Source organism: Kryptolebias marmoratus, linkage group LG13, assembly GCF_001649575.2.
Source record: "Kryptolebias marmoratus isolate JLee-2015 linkage group LG13, ASM164957v2, whole genome shotgun sequence".
Classification (NCBI taxonomy): domain Eukaryota; kingdom Metazoa; phylum Chordata; class Actinopteri; order Cyprinodontiformes; family Rivulidae; genus Kryptolebias; species Kryptolebias marmoratus.
In genome coordinates, this window is record NC_051442.1 from 11476265 (window position 1) to 11496166 (window position 19902).

The window sequence follows — 19902 nt, forward strand, 5'->3', positions numbered from 1 at the left end:
TTTCTAAAACATGAATATTTAACTATTAATCAGAAGTAATGCCACTCTTTTCCTCAAATTATTAGATTTTTATTTTATTTGTTAATATCTTTATGTCTGTTAATGTGACACTCTTCAGTTTTCTGTCCGACAGGCTTCATGTGCAGTTGCAGCAGTGGGTTCACTGGGGGGCGCTGTGAAACTGAACTGACATCCTGCATGCCAAACCCCTGCCAGAACGGTGGCGACTGCAAGCCAGTTGGCAGTGCATTCTTCTGTGGCTGTCCTGGAGGACTCACGGGACTTATGTAAGACCATAAAAAAAGCCTTAAACACACACAGACCCACACACTCAGGAGAGATTTTATATTTGCCTATAACAATAGTGTTAACGAATAATTTGCCCTTTTTTTTTACACGTTGTATAAATAGTGTAAAAAAAGAGTCAGTCAGAGTGGGGATTTTATCACAAACTGGTTCATCTGCTTCTGCTTCCACTTAGGCATGAAAAAATGTTAGTGTAAGGCTCTACTTAAACGCACACACATTAATTAGCTCAAATTAGCACTCAAGACCTCACAGTTGTTTGTTTTACTTGTTATTGTGAGGAACAAATTGGTGGTTTTAATTCAATTCAGCATAATTCTTGCTTGAAAAGCCTGTAATCATTCTCATTCTGCCTTCTTAATTACAGCTCAGTAATTGCCTTTGAAATAACCTCTGTGCTGCTGTGGTTGTTCAGCAGTTCCGCCGCTAGGGGGCAAGTTTCCCTCAGAGGACGAAATGCTTCAGATCTTTTCCAGCTCTTGACAAAGATGTAAAATTTTAGCAATGTTAGATTAAATTAAATGTGCAACAAGAATGTTTTTTTTCTTTTTCTTTTCCGGTTCTCATCATTAGTTAAGCCACAATCTAAACAAGTATTTGATTTTGCCTCAAATAACATCTGTTGGATCCAGCTGCCTGTAGTACATCACTGGTTGGCCCTTAAACTGATGAAATTCTGAATCAGGTTAATTTTTTATCAGTGTTAATCATCCAAAGTATTTCTAAGAGGGATTTACAGACCAGCACATCAAGAGTTTGGAAAGGGAACTTTATATGCTTAATTGCTTGTCACGCTTTTATTTTTGAAAGAAAACTTTTCGCATAGTCAGAACCTTCCTTTAAAATGCTTTTTTTTTTCCATCAGAAAAAAAGAAAAAAAAGAAAAACCTTGTGAAGCATTTTGAAGGATCTCATCAAGGACAAAAGGAAAAATTCAAAAGAGAACCTCCTGTACTTTCTGTCTCATTCATAGCAGGGCTTCGTGTTTGATATAAAAATACAAGATGAGCTCATGTGCAGGCAGAGTGAAACTGTATTTGAGACTTTTTTATTGGAATTTAAAGTCTGTGTGTGTGTTTTTTTTCTGTTTGAGCATATTTCTTTGATTTAGAACCATATAACTGAAGATAACGGAGAATCTATAAAGATAATCCCCTTAATTTATAAGCAGAGAGGGCCTCTTAAAAGTTGATCTCTTAACTCTTTATTTTCTTTCCTCTTTTTTTTGCGCGCTGTCATGATTTCATCCCCCATTCTTCTTCCTCGCTTTGAAACAAATCCTCCTCACTGCTCCCGTGCATGGCAATCGATTTGTCTCTGCCTCCACAGATGTGACGCAGATGTAAATGAGTGCGAGCAGGACGTCTGCGGGAACGCAGGCGAGTGCGTCAACACTTTCGGCTCGTTCTCCTGCAACTGTTCGGAGGGATACGAGGGTCAGTTTTGTGATGATCAGACCCTCGGGGATGACACGCAGGTAGAGTTTTAATGACAGAGTTGGACTGAATGGAAAAACTCGAGTAATTCAGCTTGATTTTAATTGAACTTTTAATTACAGAGTGGAGCTGTTGAGAATTTTATTTTTTACTTTTTTGTGAGATACGGCCTCCTGGAAGGCTTATTCACAGGCTTGTCCTCACAGTCGATGAAGGAGAGAGTGGTAATGAGTAAATTACAATTTCCATTTGAAGTTGTTATGCTTGTGACTTTTATTACGCATTACACCTTGCACGGGAAGTTTTCGGGCCTTTTTAAGTTTTCTACATAGAATTGACTGAGTCAGACTCATTGGGTTCATTTAATTTTTATCTTTCCAGAAAAAAAACAGGTATTTGATGTTTTTTCTGAATACATAAACTCTAAGTAGACCCTTTGTAAGCACTGGTTTAAGGGCCTTCAGTGACAATTTTAGCACCTCAGATTTTGTAGTTTTGTTTTGTTTTTTCCTAATTTATGTTTTGGGAAATGGTCATTTATACAGTCAAGTCCAGACAAGAGCGAGGTCACCACAACAAAATCCTGAAGCCACTCCTTTGTTTATTTGGCGATACTGTGTGATCCTCAGCTAGAAATCCTCTGGGTTTTTTTTTCTTTTTTTTTCAACTTTCTCTAATTTCTGACTAGAATCCAAGTACCTGACACAAAGTACATATCCTGACTGGTAGCAGTGGGTTACAAAATTATTCAACACCACCCCTTCGTACGTTTTCAGTTTTGCTGTCTTAGAAACTGGATTTTAATTTGATTTTTTTATTTCATTATAAGTCATTATTTTCCAAAAAATACTTCAGATGAATAAAGTTAAATAAGGAAGAAATATGTGAACCATTTTAAAACAGTATAAATCTGAAAAGTGGTCTGTGCATATGTATTCACTCCCTCTTTGTAGAGCCACCTTTAGCAGCCGTTACGGCAGCAAGTCTCTTCAGGTCCAGCTCCACGAGCTCTGCACATCTAGCAGCTGGGATTTTTGCCCAGTTTTCATGACAAAACTGCTCCAACTCTTTAAATTTGAATGGGTTAGGGTTAAATCCATTTACTTATTTATTGTCTCGTCAGTTTCCACAAAGATTCTTACTAATCACTGATCACTTTGTTTCTCGTTACTATATTTGGAAGTCCATTAGTGGTTCAAATCTTTTTACCACTTCAGAATAAATAGAGCTAATTTTTTTTTTACTGCTCTAAACCATGGAGAACTGTTCTTGTACCTTTTTTAAATCTGTGCCTCAACACAACAGCAACAGCTGCAGGACCTTATACAGACAGGTGTGTGCCTTTTAATTATCTTGATTAAAATTAATTAGGAAGAAGTGGACTTTAGCTTCTCAAGGACTACCAGGACAATTAGATAAACCAGACCTCAGATACAAGTGTAATAACCAGAGTTTTGAATACTTGTTTATATATATATATAACCAGAGTTTTGAATACTTGTTTATATATATATATATATATATATATATATATATATATATATATATATATATATATATAAACAAGTATTCAAAATTCTGGTTATTACAGCACATCAAAAACCCATCTTCGCTTTTGAGTACAAAATCAATTAAAGTTGCAAGTTAGACAGAATGTGCTTTCATTATTCACCTGAAGGCCATAAGTAACAGCTGCTTTTACAACCAATATGCACTAACTTTGTCTGCACTCATCACAGCTTAGTTTCTAGAAACATTGCTAAAAACTCTGTTTTCTTCCTGTTTTTGTTTTGACTCTTTATCAGCTATTCTGTCTATTCAAGAATATGTGACATTTATCAGGTCCTTCCCACTTAAAGAACCAAACTTTTTAAAATCTAATTCTCTTCCGTAGTGGTCAGTTTACATACTTACTACATATTATATGCATACGTTTCAGAAAGAAATTAAAGCTGTCTTAAAGGGATAGTTCCGATCTTTAGAAGTGGAGTTTTTGCAGAAAGGTTATGCACAGGTAATATCCTGGTCTCACTCAGACAAGTCATTAGCTCGTCAAGATGGTTAGAATGAAAGGCCTAGCAATTCTTGAAGGAACATTTCATGACAGAGGTTTAAACTAAAATCAATTTATGCCAAGAAGGAAGAGAGTTATAGTCATTTCAGTTTAACCTCCCAAATGACAATACTCGTGATATTGTGAGGCCTGTTAGCACTCAGACAATTTGTTAAGGATGACTCTCAGCCGTTAACATACCAGATTTAGCTTAATATCTGTAAAACTGACTAAGTTAAAGCCATTTCTATGGTGACTAAGGTAAATGGGTTGTGGCAGCCATCTTGAATTAAGGTTACTCTAAAAATGAATGAGTTGTGGATGTGAATGTAATGATTCCTTTCTGAGAGTTTTATTAAAATCCATCCAGTGGTTCATGAGATATTTTGCTACCAGACAGACAAGGTTGATGGGAAAAGTTAACGCCAGTTTTAAGCAAAAAGACATGTAAGATATTAACTGTTTATAACCTTTCCAAAGAACCCCACTTCAAATAATCTGACTTATCCCCTTAAGATGTTACTGTCTTTTCAAAGTTTGGACAAGTTAGATGTCTAAGATCAGTTTCTGAAGTGGTTCCTACTCAGAAAAAGTCTCTCAAACCTGGACTTCCCCTGCTTCCAGGAGGCAGTGACTGTATGTGTTTTCTTACACTCTGAGTAAGAAATGCTGAGTCCGTGTTTTTGTAATTTCTCCTTTCATGTCTCCCAGGCTGAGCCGCTGTCGTACGTCGGACCAGGAGAGATAATAGGCATCGGAGTCCTTGCCTTTGTCATCATTTTCCTCCTCATCCTCTTCATCGCCTTCAGGAAAAAAATCAAGTTCAGAAAGGAGTCGGATCCAGGTCCGGGCACTGCGGCTGTGATGGGCATCTCGTCTGTTTCTGCGGAGGCCAGCTACATCCTGCACAAGGGCGGCATGAGGGCGGAGGGAATTGAGTTTAAAGCGGTGCGCTTGTCGAGTTCACAGGAGTCCACGGGCATCTACGGCGAGGTGGGAGGCAGCACGGGAGGCCCACCTCAGGTCATGGTGCGTCCTACGGCCCACTCCGTCCTCCCGGGAGCCCTCGGAAACCAGAGCATGAGGAGCGCCGAGGGCGACAGGACCACTTCCAGTGAAGGCAGTCAGGTGTGCCAAACTATGTATTGTCAGGTCTTAAGGCTATCATTTTAATTCAATTCCTCTCATGTCATAAAACAGTCAGTTTACAAGACTGATGTTTCTTTTACAACTTAACACAGGAGAGAAGTATTGTCCAAAATGGGATATATTGAAAAATGAAGTAATTCATCAATATTTTTGGAAGGGTTGTTAGAATTTCTGAAAAAGGATTGCCAGGAAGCACTGTATCATTTCCCTTTTTACTGACATAAAAAACAAACTTTAAGTTTTATTATGAAAAAACCAAGAAAAGCCCTCCAAGGAGTGACATCTTTATGTCATTGTATGTCAGGATTCATGTTGTATCAACATATTTTCTAGCCCTTCCACCTCCTTAGAATGTCCCTTTTTTCTGTGATTTATTTCGGCATTATGTGCTACACCACTTCTGTATTCAAACAGCTAGTAGGCTGAACGTATTGTGGCTGAAAAAGGGGTTCACTGGTGTCAATACTGACTCACAGAAAAGAGGGTTTAAAGCAGGAAGACTGATGTGGGTTTTGGATGGTGTTAAAAAATTTGGGCTGTACAGATTCTTTTGTGAATAGGCACCATGTTATTTGACTCAGAGGCTCACAAGATAAAAAGAAAAAAAAAAGTGCTCTTAAAGTTGGATTGTAAAAACTAAAAGAACTCAGTGCCACCCAGCTGTGGTATTATAATTGGATGTTAAAACATTAATCCAGCCTAGGAGCATTCAGGAAGCCAAATAAAAAAATCCCTGCTCATGCACATTTTCACCAAAATGATCCTACTATTTTTTGTTTGTTTGTTTTTAATCTGACACATGGACTTTTGTTTAAAATGAAACTCCTACTAAATGTCTGGTGTTAGATTATGTTTTTAAAGTAAATTATATCCCTTTAAACAGCTGGGAGCTGCTTTAGCACCAAGCCTGGATCCAAATGGTTATTTACCTGGTGTGTGAATAAGTGATAAATTTGCCACAACAAGAATTTATGCCGAAGGAACAATGTATGTGAGGGTCAATTAAGGGGAAAAAACATAAACATTATTTATGCTTGCTAATATTTACTAAAATAAATTAAAGGTCTTACATTCCTTGAAGTAATGCATATCGCTTGCTGCCTTTCATGGCAGTTTTGATTCAAGATGGCCACCATAGCCATCTTCCATAGCCTCAGAAGTTGTGTTAAAGCTCGGAGTAAAGCTCAGAATGATTCTCACCTACTGCATAGCCTCATTATCTGCAAATTTGAGTAAGTTATAGCGATTTTTGTGCCGACAAAGTTCATTTAGCTGTGTCAACCATCTTGAATTGGGTCAACTCCATCAGTTGTACATGTACATCTAATGATTATTTTCTGTTTCATTACTATACCACTTTATATATATTTATAAAATACTTCAAAACAAAGCTGAGCAAAGTGCTGTACAATAAAGACAAACAAGCCCAGGAAGAAAGGATAAAAAAATACATAAGCCTATAGGGAAAGTAAAACTATGAAACAATTAAACAGATAAATAAAAGCACAATAAAGTCAAAGGTAACATCTCACACTGGGTTGAAGGCCAGGGAGTAAAAGTGTATTTTTAAAACAAGATTTAAAAACAGCAAGTGAGGGAGCATGCCCAACATGCAGTTGCAAGTCAGTCCAGATTTTTGGACCTGCATCGGGAAAGGTTCCGTCACCTCTGAGCTCGCATCGCGTCCTTGGAACCAGTAAAAGCATCAGATCTGCTGACCTCAGGGAGTGTGGCGGTATACATGGCTGCAGCAGTTCAGAGAGATGAAAGAGGGCAGAACTGTTAAGAGACTTATAAACATGCAAAACTTTTGAAATTAAATTTGTAAGTGGCCAGTGATGGGAATCCAAAATTGGGGAAATGCATTCTTTTTTGCCTGTACCACTTTAAATTTGAGCTGAGGCATTTTAAACTAGCTGCAAATGAGCAACAGGAGCCTGACTAATTCCAAAAAGAAGCACTTTGTAGTAATCAAGCCGAGATGGTATAAAAGCATGTATTACTGTCTCAAGATTTCTTTTAGACAGAGTGGGCTTTATTAAAGACAACTGCCTCAACTCTGAGAAGCAGCATTTTTTTGCCTTTAAAACACTGTTTGGTTTTAAAGGAAGGATCCTGGTTTACTTCCAGATTTGTGATAATATTTATCTTATAAGCAGCAAAGGAGGAAAGCTCAATGCAGGGATTCCTGCTGCGGCCATTGGGTGTAAACAGAAGTTACCTAGAATTTGTCCTTTTCTTGTTAAAATTCAGAAAATTCAATGCCAACCAAGCAGCTAAGGAGAGGCTGGACAGAGCATTAACCAGTGTGCTTCATTAAAATTCATCGTAGTTTGAGAGCAGAAAGACAGAGTTGATTCTACCCTTTAATGGCTTAGATGTTTCCCGATGGATATCTGATGTCTGAGTATGTGTTGAGGATGCCTTTCAGCTACTACCACACCAAATTATAGCTCAATATGTGTAAAACTGGCTGAGTTAGAGCCATTTTTGTATTGTCTAATGTGGCTTAGCTGTGATAGCCATCTTGAATTAGACTGACTCCAAAGGTTAATCACCTATAGATGCTTATTCCATGATTACTTTCTGAAAGTCACATTAAAAACTGTTCAGTGATTTATGGCATATTAGAACAGTACAGACAAAGAAAACACACACACGCAGACACAAGTATTGTGTGATTGTATTTTGGAAAATGGTGAAGCCCTGTAGCACCAAGGAACGTGTCATTTCTGTGTTATAAGAAAATAACAGGAAGTGTTTTCATAAACTTTTTGTTGCTTTTGCTTCTTCTTTTTTTAATGGATTCATTGTAGTGGTTATCCTGTCCTTAAAGTGCCTTTTGCATATTTTCCTCCATCCCTCCAGATGAGCAGCTTCCTCTCGGACGTGTCTACGGTCCGAGGTGTGACCAACAGGAGAGGCATTGCGGTGTGTAGTGTGGCGCCCAATCTCCCCTCGACGTCGGCCCCCCGCCGCTCTGAGCACAGCCCGGCCCACAAAGTGTCCTGGGAGGGCGAGGAAACGAGAGACAAAGGCCCGGAGAGGTTCCGAGACGGGAGGGAGGAGGAGTGGGGGCAGAGGGCCTTTGAGCTGGAGAGGACCCACAGGGACAACAGTCCGCAGGGTAAGACCGGGAGTCCTGCACACTCGCATGAACACACGCTTTCTGATCACAAAAGGTGATGCATGCTCATTGTGCTGCCGCTGTCTTCACTGAGAGAGAGAGAGCTTATTTCACAGCGATGTGTGTCTTTTGACAGCACACATCAAAGAAAAAAGCCCAGAGAAGGCGAGAGTGCTTAAATATAATGATTTTGCTTTCGTTTTAGTTTCTTATTTATTTCCTGGGAGCAATAGATGATAATGCGGTTCCACTGCCCAAATTGGCAATTATGTCATCTTGGATTTGTTTCACCCTCTTCCATCTCATACGCATTTCTGTTTGAATGGTCAGATTAATCAGGCAGAACTGATGTCCTGTGTCCTACTGGCCTACTTTTAGAAAAATCTAAACAGCTAAAACAATTGGGTTAAAAAATAAATAAATAAATAAAAGTTTTCTACCTTTTTTTTTTCTCCTTTCTTTTAAATCCACGCTTGAAGGCCTTTTTGTCAGCAGAAAACCGACGGAAGGGCGTGAGACGACGTTGTCAAATAATTCTATTCCAGGGTGATATTTAGCTGCCGACACTGTCAGCAGGACTGTGGTTCGGTTTGTTTCCTGTCACAGAAATAATCACGGTGCATTTCAGTGCCAAGGTGGATGTCAGACATTTCGATTCTTCATCTGACCCGTTGTTTGAATAATACAGCTTCTGCTCGGAGCTTCCTGCTAGTTAATTATTGATTTCTTCCTGTGGGAATAGGAAATAAGTTGTTTTACTGTATTTGTTTGCTCCCCTGCTGAGGGTCTACGAAATAAAAAGGAAAGGGGAGTAGCACACACACCCTCGGGCTCTCAGTCACAGTACAGTCCATTAATTAAAAAGTGATTAAGCTTAAATAGCCATCTAATTTCCAGCTTTACTGCAATAATAACTCCAGCCTTAAGTGGCGGTTAAATGAATCTACTGAAAGCAGTTAAGGTGCTTGTTCACTCCAAATGAATAAAACCTTTAATAATGTAAAACAAGTGCAACATTTTTCATACAGAGTCATAAGATAATACACTAATTTGGCCACTGCTCCCTCATGAACAAATAAAATGATGTGAATAATTAAATATTCAGAAAGTATTCCATAAACAAACTGAGGTCCTGCAACGCTACTGTTTCGGTAACTGTGCACCCAAACCCAGGACGTCTGAAGGAATGAACCGTCTCAGCGGATGTCGGTGTAAATGCCACAACTATTACTGTGGCAATTACAGAACAGATTACAGAAAGCAATTTGTGACAACGTATTAGTTGCTGAAAGGGAATTGGGGTTAAAACTGTTGGAGCTTAGGATTGGACCTCTGTTTGGCTCAGTGTTGATGATAATAAATGTTTTCATTTGAAATGTTATTACTTGGTATGGAGGAGGGGAAAAAAGGGGGAAATAATAGAAAAAGTAACAGGACTCAAACTAGCAAACCAAATATATCATATTAACATTCAAGTTAGCATAATTAGCTGCTTTTAAAAATATCTGATTTGAGATTTTTGTTTTTCAAGAACAATTCTGGAATCACACAATGGATGATAAAAAATCTATACAAAACTGGGATTATTCTTTGTTTAGTTTTTGTTTAATTAATCTTTGAGGGGGATTTAAAAAGTTTGAGGCCTAGCAGAGAACGTGGCCTGACTTTGCTTTAGTTGTTGGAATTATGCACAACCTGAATCTGTAACTCCAGTCAACATAGTTTAGACATGCATGCGCTAATGAGAGAGGAAGTAAATGCGTTTAAAAAAAAGTTGGCTTTTTTGAAGAATATTATTTGTAGTATTCCCTCACCTGTACTGTGAATCACTAAAGAATACCTGTCTGTTTTAGGCCAATGATCCCACAGGAACATTTCACTGGTTTCATAAACATTTGACAATAATTACATGGTTTTAGTTTAAAAAGCTAAAGCTGATGCCAATGTATCATTCTGCATCTCATAGTCTCTAATGTGGAGATTTGTTTTGGTTATATAACTGTCATATAGCTATATATTACAGGTTTGAAGGTGCAATTGGCAGAAAAATAACTAGAAACAACTAGTGATGGGAATTACAGTTCTTTTCTGGGATCCTGATCATTTGGCTCAGCTTATCAAAAGGCTTTATCGGCTCCTCATCATGGTACGACTTGTGGGAAGCTGTTTGCGAGCTGAAAGAACTACTCATAAAACATTGTGATGTGCCAACATGGCTGCAGCATAGAGGTACTTTAAGATACAAAATGAGAGCAGTTCAGTAGCTATTTGCAATTTAGTTTTTTTTTTTTTCTCATGAGATAGAGCTACATTTGATGCCGTCAGATTAATTTGACATTTAAAATCCAAACACTCAGTGGAGTACAGAGTTCACCCAGCTAGCTCTTAAAGCTAACACGGCTAAGCAACACACTTTAGAGCAGGTTTCTCCAATCCTGGTCCTCGAGGACCACTATCCTGCATGTTTTCCCTGCTCCAACACACCTGATTCAGTGGTTAAATCACCTCTTCATGTTCTGCAGAAGCCTGTTAATCCCCATTGATTCAAATCAGGTGTGTTGGAGCAGAGAAACAAGTAAAACATGCAGGATAGTGGCCCTCCAGGACCAGGATTGGAGACCACTGCTTTAGAGGAAACTCTAAAGAACAGAAAAGCTTACATGGGAGAACAATAAGACAAAAAGAATTACAGAATAGGTGGGTGAATTTATTTCTCTGGATGACCCACTCTCTGCATGCAGTGGAGAAACTAGGTTTACGTCACTTTTGGGAGCACTAATGCAGCACCTGGTGTATTTTTTTTTCTTTTTGAAATTAATAAAACAAACTTAAGGAACAGCATGGACACAGACTTTCTTTACTGTAATATAGAGCTACTGAGGTGTCATACTCAGGGTTGGATTGATTTGAACAACTTTATTGTACTTATGGTTTGTAATCTGCAAGTTTGTGCAGTAAAAAATGCAAAATAATCCAAGTATACTTGATATTGGCTTATGCACAAACTAAATGACTTGAACTGGTCTCGTGAACAAAAAAAATCTTGATTGGGACATTCTTAGTTTAAATTTAAACAAGCAAACAATGTGTTAAGTATGTTATGACATTTAAAAATATATTGCAAGGATAAAAAGTGTTATAACATTAAAAAACAAACCTTTTCTGTTATGATGGGATACTCCGATTCACGGTTCTGTAAAACCTGATGACACACTTAAAACAATTATTGTTTTGGACATTACAGTATAAAAATCTAATTTAGATAACTTACAAAGTTAAATTAAACTGTTTTTTCAAACTTTAAAAAAAAATGTGATTATTAGACATTAATATTCTAGTACTAGTGTATCAGTATTTACTGTCTCTTGTGATTTACTACAAATATCAACTGATCAGGTTACTTTTAATCACATCAAGAAAGTTGCTATTTTATAATTCCACACAGTCTTGTTTTGCAGATCAAATTTGTTTTTAGAGCCTTGACTTCTGCTCTTAGTCATTTTCAATCTCTTCCACACTTTGAACAATTATGTGAAACCATGCATTTTATTGCTGTGGGATTAGAGCACCTGGCAGAGTAATGTACCTGTCTCTGCCTCGGTTCGACAGAGCGCGGTGAGGACAGACTTAACAGCCACATGCCAACTTATTGTGACACCCAAGTATCCGCGATAGCCCTCTGACACTCGTTTGACAAACAATCCGTCAGAAGCAAGTGAGTGCTTTGAAAGGGAACGGCCCTTCAAAAACCAGCGAAGAAAAGCCGTGTCAGGGATCACACTGATACAAAAGCATCCCGTTATTTGAAATGGACCTTTGCCGACACGAAACGTCAAAGGTAATCGGAGAGAGCCAGTTGAAATCTCCACATGAAATTTTGAAGTTGGCTTCTTTTTGCCCACGCAAAATGTCAGGTTTACATTTTGAAATGAAAGCTTTGGTTTGATGCAGAGAGAATAGATTGACTACACCATTTTTATTTTTTACTCACAACTGCCACCCTAGCTTGCAGCTAATGAACTTTTTATGCAGTTCGTTCTACTTTCAGATGTCGGTTTTCAGTCTCTTGCTCAGAGACGTTACAGATGAATAAGTAATTCCTTTGTCCTAACCGTAATACCCCCAGCTGGTGCAGACACCATTAAATGAGCATGTCGACAGAAAACGCTGTTCTCCGAAGCTGTAAGACAGCACTGAACAAAAGATCACACTTTCTACCGATTTTACAGCTATCTAAATCCTCCACAGATTGAATACTAAATCATAAAGTCAAGTTTGATGTAGATGAGAGACCAGCTGAGGCTCTCACCTTTCTGATAACTGCCAGCATCCTCAATTAGGTGAAAATATTTCAGTTCCACCTTCTCAGAGAGAAGAAATGCTCAAAATAAGATATTTTTTTTCTGCCCAGGCTGTTTTTCCCACACATAATTGAGATCAATTTGTCATCATCAGTATGTGCATTTGGCCATTTTCAAACACATTTTGAATTCGGCTCCTGTAAAATAACCCTTCTTTCATCCTAACTTGAAATTATTATTATTTTTTTTTTTGTTAATGAACTGCATTAATCTCGCTTACTCTGAAATGATCAGCTCTGGAGAAAACACAAAGGTTTAAAGAAAGTTCGATGGAGATGCTAAGTGAGTCTGAATTATTACAAAAAATTAACTATGCTTGTTTTAGTTTATTTCAGTGTCTGATTCCTTGGACACATGGAAAAATAAGGCTCGAGGGCCAGAAGTAACCATTGCTGTATCTCAATTCGGCCCCTAACATCCTCTTATTCAAACAGAAATTTAAATAAATTAATAAAAATCAGGATTTTACGAATGACTCCTAAGAAAAGTTAAAACAAGCTCTGAACCAACCTTTTATTAGTGTAAGGAGAGTGCTTTTTGACTAAAACAGGTCTAAATCCTTTTTTGTTTTTAAGGTCAAAGGTTGTGCTGACACTTATAGACAAAGGACTAAAAACTATTTAATTTCTACCCAAAAATTGGTCTCTCTTTATTAGCATGGATGCTGTCTTAAGATAGCAATGAGAGCCTTGACAAGTCCTAAATTCACTTTAGTTTTAAGAGGAATATGTTAACACGGGAATGTGTGATTTGTGTTTATATGCTGGATGTTCCAGAGATGGTGGAAGATGTGGAGTGTCTCTCGGACTCCACCTCTGAAGAGCAGTCCCTCAGTTCCTACACCTCTGAGTCCTTCGATGACAACGGTAGGAATTACCTGCTGAAGCACCACACGACACTGTACACTTCCTAATCTTTTACCGTTAGCTGAATGCAAACACATTTATTTGGAATTTGGAATGATGCTGCAATGTTAGGTAAAGAAATCACATGAAAGCAACCTGCATAAGTCCTTATACAGCAGCCCCTCAGTTCTCCTTTTTCATGCTCGTCATGCTGATGGGGGATATCAAGGTGTGTTGTATTTCCATTTAGATGTCAGAAAAAGAAATATTCTGGATAAACTGTACATTAAAACTAATGTGATTCTATTGTATTGTGATTTACAGTAACAATCAAGAAGCCCGTCCATGCTTTTTCTCTAGATATGTGTTTTATAAAATTAGTTTAGATCAACAAAAAAGTCTTACAACCCCAATGTCACTTATTGAAACACACAAACTGATCAAACCAGCTATAAACTGGGATTTATATATGCTGAGGTGCAACATGTCTACTGCTAAAATGGGTATTTTGGAAACAGACATGTTTGGTCGAAAGAGAAAGGTGTATTAACAAGGGCAGCATTCCCCTTCTGCACCTGTGCAAACTGGTTGTCTTCTGAAATATGTGCAAAAGCAAAACATTTGATAAGAGGAATGCAAACCTTATTACCGCGTCTGTGCTTCTTCTGTTCTTTACAGTCAAAATGTCAGCTATGAAATACGTCAGCTGAGTCTCCAAGAAGTAATTCAAGTAAAGACTCATTGAGAGAGTTTTTATTTTTGCCACAAAGGTGATCAAAATTATATACTGGGTGGGCCAAAAGATTCGGTGGAAAGGTTGTGAACAGTTATTACCTAACCTGTAGTAGACAGCTCTTTGAAGTACCTTAGTTTGGGGGAAAAAAATCTCTGTTATTTACATAGAATTCTATAATTATTTGCCAGTGCAACTAGCCTAGGGAAACTTTTAGCATATCATAAAATTCCTGTTGTGCAAAATTTACAATAATTCAAAGGTTTATAGAATAGCATTTGCAAGGACCACTATGATTTTTTTTTCTTTTAGATTTATGTTGTTTTAAGACAGCCGTAAATCCTTAGCCCCGCTTGGACTAACTTTTAGCTCATCAGTCTTGTCAGAATTCAGTTGCTTCAAACTGAGGTCATTTAACAAGCTAGCTATCTACAGCAGGTAAGAAATGGATTGTTCTCAACATTTCCATAAAACCCCTCTTCAAAGAATCGTAACTGTTCCTTTAATAAGAAAATCATCTGTCTGTACATAGTGGTTTACTTTACGCCATTGTCTTATAGATCTGGAAATTAGGAGTGAGGTCTGTACTAAATTCTCCTAAAAAAACCCATTTCATTTGCTAGGATCTAAAAAAAACATTGTGTTTGCTAAAGCTAAACACACTAACTACAGGTTACTTTCACACATAATGATGCTGGGTTAGTTGTAACATACAGTAATATTATGTAAGGGAAAAAATATGGGTGGAAATGTTTCATGGATTGTGTTTTCAACTAAAGTCCATACATTAGTGGCTAATGTGCAGATTCACTGTTACAGAAAAATACTTCTGTAAAATTCTCCTGTTTCTTCTTCCCAGATAACTCAAGATCATCGATTTTTTTTTCTTTCTTTTTTTCTTGGCTAAGTGTAAGAGGGTGGAAGTCCAACACCCTAATGATCATGTCTGTGTGTGCATGTGCCTGGTGTTCTGTTCTTTAGTTAGAAAATCCATGTTGATTCTTTCTTTCCGGTCCAATTAGTGTAACCGCATAAAAAACAAGCGCTCATGTATTTCTCACGACAGAACACAAGGACACGCGTAGTTCGAAAAATAAAAGAGATTGCAAGACTAACACGTGTTTTTCTGTGTGTTTTCAACAAATGCTCCTGCAATCTTTAATATGGTTTTTAAATCACGACAGTCTGATAAATGCACTGAAATAATTTATGTTCTTCTTTTTCTCTCTTTGTGTTTTCTGCCTAGCCTCCATAGTGACCGTCATACGCCTAGTCAATGATGCTGTTGACGATATTGAAAGTGAAGGTATGAAAGAGTATCTCCTGTTAACGCCGCTATCTTTTGTGTGGCTCTCTTCTGACGCCAAACTGTTTGTTTAGTTGTGGAACGAAAAAATTAAAAAATAAAAACAAAATGAAGAATAGCCGCAGTGAACTAAATGCAGCCAAGCCTCTGTGCCTCAATCCCCTTTCTTATTAAGAATACAACATCCTGCTTAGATTTCCAATATTTTTGTCAGTCTCTGACACTGAATTTCTCTCTCTACTTCCATTTTACCTTTTTTTTTTGGTTTCCTGTGTTGTTTGTCTCAGCCGTTCTCTGACTTTGGCTTTCTCTCTCCCTTTGAAGTGTCAAACATGGATAAAGAACAGCAGTGGAACAGTCCTGGTGAGTGAGACGCAAAGCAGCTGAAAAACAGCTTATTAAAAAGCCGTTCCCCCATGACTCCATTTTTTCAAGCTGTGATCCTAAACTCTACCTGCTGTATTCTTTACATTATTTTCTGTTAACGCTTTTTTTTTCACACCCGATACAGCGCAGATCAGCCGGGCTGTTTGTAGCAATGTGGCTTTGAATTTCCAGGTGAACTCTAAGGTCAGAGTAAGGAAAGAAATATTTTCTGATTTCTCCCTCCTCGGATGGAAACGAAACGTCAATTACAGATTAGAAGTCCAGTTGTTTTTGTTTTTTAACCTTTTTTATGGTTTTCTGATTTGTTCCAATTTGAATCTTGCAAAAAAAAGGGGGGTGAAATAATGTGTTAATATTAATTTTTTGCTCACTACAAATAATATATCATGTTCAAATTCGTATAATAATCACGAAAGGCACCGGCTTAGCACTCTAAAGGTCCTTCTTCATCCCACCCCACCAGCTCTAAGTCCTCTTGGCATGAACATGGAATCTCTTGGCATTTTCAATGGCGTCAGCCGTGGAGGAATTGGCAACGCATCGTCTCTGTGGGTGGGTGTTCCATGCATCAGGCTGGCTCTGTTGCATCCCACAGATGTTCAATCAGACTGGGGGCTGGGTAAATGCTGCGGGCTCTTTATTGTGTGACTCGAGCCACTTCTGGCAGTATTTCCAGTTTTTTGGGAGGGCGTTCATTGTCCTGCTGGTGGAGGCTGCTGCATTCGAGGACTGTCATTATGATTAGGCTGCTTAAAAAGTGCTTTCATTTTCATCAATTTCTTTTTAAAATATCTAAAATTAAGTTTTTGTGGAAGGGTTATTAACAAGTAATATCTGACCTGTTGTAGATATCTCTTTGGACAACCTCAGTTTGAACAAATAGTTTATTTTGAGCTTACTGATTAACTAACAGCTAGTCTGAGCACAGACAAAGTGGATTTTAAAATAATACTCCTGTCTCAACAATTTCATAGCAGCTGATGTAAATGTTATTTATAAACCTTTACATGGTTGTCAGTATTGCATTACACAGTTGTCCTGGAAGAAATATATTTGTTTGAAGGAAGTGCCCCAGGCTACATCGTAAAGGTAGGATCTCACAGGGCTGTGACTGTTGACGATTAGTTTGTGAAGAGTATTTGTAAGGGATTTTCCAGAATGTCTCACAACTTCACAGGGGTTCTCAGTTTCCTTGGGTGAGTTGTGCAGGCTCAAAGTCGTATTTCAATTTCAAAGGTGTACTCCAGCAGATTCAATAATAAACGTGGGGTTGGCTACAGAGGTGGGTACAAAGCGGGCCAAGGCAGGTATGTGGGCGGAGGTGAACAACAAAATATTATGCACAGCCTAGAATGCATTTTTGCAAGCTGTGCTCATAAAAAAATAAGCTGTGGTTTTCCAAAATCAGCTGTTCAAAATGTGGACACAGCTTGTTGGTCACTTGGTCGCAAATACAGCTATGAAAAATATGCGTATTTTCTCACAATGTTGAGTAAGAAGTGAGGTCGTCAACCAGTTTTCAAACAGCCACAGCCCAGTGATATACTTCCTTGAGCGCTACAGCTAGCTGCCACTAATAAAGCCTGGGAACAACCATAAAATTCTGTGGGAATAATTGTTTAACACAAAACTGATGACAATGTAAAAGTCCATCTTTTTTTTTTTTTTTAAAGCATTTATGACATTTTTGAGACTGAAGTTTTTTAAAGCCCACTTTGGTCTTGGTCCCAATTGTGACTAGTCATTTACTTGTTAATCTGGTCAGAATCATTCCCTTTTTTCTTTCAAACTCAGACCTTTCAAAGTACTATCTATAACAGGTAGACATCTATTGTTTACAAATTTACACAAAATCCAACTTCAAAAACTCTTAACTATCATCGTAAAAAAAACTCCTTGTAAAATATTTTCTGTGTAAACCTTAGCTTTACCTACTTAAATAAAACAAGAGATCAAAACTATTCTATAGCTTACTCTGGTTCATAGTTAATTATCACTTATAGCAGAGCAAAGCTTTCACTCCAGCCTTTTAGAACATCTCAGAGGATTTTCTTAGGGCACTTTGAGCCAAGCCTCACATTTGCAGAGAACAGCAGAAGAAGAGGACTGCTTCAAACACTTTTTCCTCTTTCACACTAAATAGGGCATCAGCTACAGTTTGACCACTGCCTCTCCTCTCTGAGCGGATGGATGGCTTTTGCTTTTACAAACACACATCCAGTCAGGAAACAGTACCACACCTGCAGCATAAGAGCAGTGTGCCCCTGTCTCTTGCTTCAGCTACTGTCTCACAATCAATATTAATTGGCTCATCGTTACTGAGTCTGTTTGTTCTCAGTTCCCAGAAATTTACTACAGTACGTCTAAAAAGCATTTCATCACTTCCCCAGTGCAAGGCTGGATTTATGCCTCTATCATTAGTAGCTTGCTGAAGCACAATAACGATTATCCATAAACTTTATTGTCCTTGTAAAAACACACTATTACAATAAGTTTCCCATATAAAATAAAACATACACAATTAAATATAAGCATGTATAAACACATGATAAACACATATAAAAAGGACCCCTTCATAAATCTCTTAACTAAAACATAAAAATGAGTGGAGAATATTTATGAAATGCCCAACCAATTGTGATCAGTTTTAGGCAATAATGTTGAAAAATAGAAATGGGGGAATAAAAGATGGGCCTTGATTGAATGGTCGAAGGGGCTGATTACTTCAAAAAGAGCTAAACCACTCAGATAAATATGAAAGAGATAAACAACAAGGATCAGGGTGATGTCGAACAGATAATTATTTTTTGTTAACCACATGGAGATGATCTGCCTAGGCATTTTAAATCAACCGAAGAATCAATCTATGACCAGCCAGAGAGGACTCAAGTAATGCAAGCAAAAAGGGAGTTACATCACTCAGAATGAGAAATCATGTTTCCATGGAATGATGAATTATGTGTCTTGCTTTTTGACTGGCAGTCTCCAAAAGAACAAGTAAATAAAGTTTATTCATATTTAGCAGTTTTCTCTAAAAAAATGTACAACGTCCTTTACAATAAAAATACATTAAAAAGGCCTGAATTAAAAGAAATAAAACAGTGGGGAAAATAACAGTATAATTTAGCAAAATGTAAATAAAAAAAACCTCCCTAAAGCTTGTCTGACTCTTACAGAAAATCCACATGAATTTCACATACAGAAATATGTTAAATTAACATGTGAACCACATTTTATTCAGATGTTCTTTGTGTGATTTGGGGACATTTTCAGCATGTTCTTGTGATCTTGGTCACATATTTTTCCACATGTTAAATTCATGTGTTTTGTTTTGTTTTGTTTTTCTACAAGAATAAAAAAGTTTTCAGCTGTGTTTTGAATAAATCAACTCTGTCAATATTGAACAAAGTAAAACCAAGGGAAATTCATTCTGCAGTCGAGATGCAAATGCCTAAAAAATCCAAACCCCTCGAGTTTTACTTTATTTGTGATGAACTACTAATAATTTCAGATTAGATGACCTCAGGGTCCGAGGTGAAGTGTAGGGCTTGGACAATTCAGAAATATACTCAGGAGCTTGACTATGCAGAGTCCTAAAATTAACACTAAGATTTCTATAGATTCTAAAAGTAACAAGTTAAAGAGATAAAAACGTGACTAAGAGAAACATGTGGAGTTCTTCCATTTGTTCCAGTTAGGAGCCTATTTGTTTTACATACCAGCTCTAAGTTCTGTCAAGAGTTTTGGAAAGCAGTTATGAGAACAAATCAGAACAAATGATCTTGATGTCACAGTAAAAATACAGTAAAGAGGTAAATAAAGTGACATAAAGCTGGTATCTCAGATATGATGTTTCTGATGTTGAAAGGTAACCAATAGGGTTTTATAATGATTATGTTAGTCCGTCCACACAATATCACCAACTATAGTCAAAGAAATTGAATGTCAGGTTTAAATAAATCTGATTTGAAATGAGGTGAACAGGAATTACTGTGTATTTGCTCTTCCAAAAATGGGACCTGTCTCAAGTTGACGTAACACTAATTGTGTTTGTATGAGACTGTGTTTTGTGCTTCTGTTTCTGTCTGCTCATTATGTCTCGTAAAATTTGTTTGTATATGTTTCTATCCATTTGCATGTGTCAATAATATGCTGAACAGCTCTCTGTCAGCTTCCCCTTACCATTATCAAGTGTTTTT

General features: G+C 37.6%; 1 protein-coding gene across 1 annotated transcript in view; it reads left to right on the forward strand.

Moving 5' to 3' along the window:
- The window catches only part of LOC108237008 (protocadherin Fat 3), an 83482-nt gene that overhangs the window by 58253 nt on the left and 5327 nt on the right, over positions 1–19902 (forward strand). Inside the window, exons 45-51 of the mRNA XM_017418164.3 lie at positions 134–287; positions 1636–1783; positions 4507–4923; positions 7813–8071; positions 13209–13298; positions 15257–15316; positions 15641–15679. Of these exons, the coding sequence (XP_017273653.1) occupies positions 134–287; positions 1636–1783; positions 4507–4923; positions 7813–8071; positions 13209–13298; positions 15257–15316; positions 15641–15679 (1167 nt within the window). The remainder of the gene's footprint in view (positions 1–133; positions 288–1635; positions 1784–4506; positions 4924–7812; positions 8072–13208; positions 13299–15256; positions 15317–15640; positions 15680–19902) is intronic.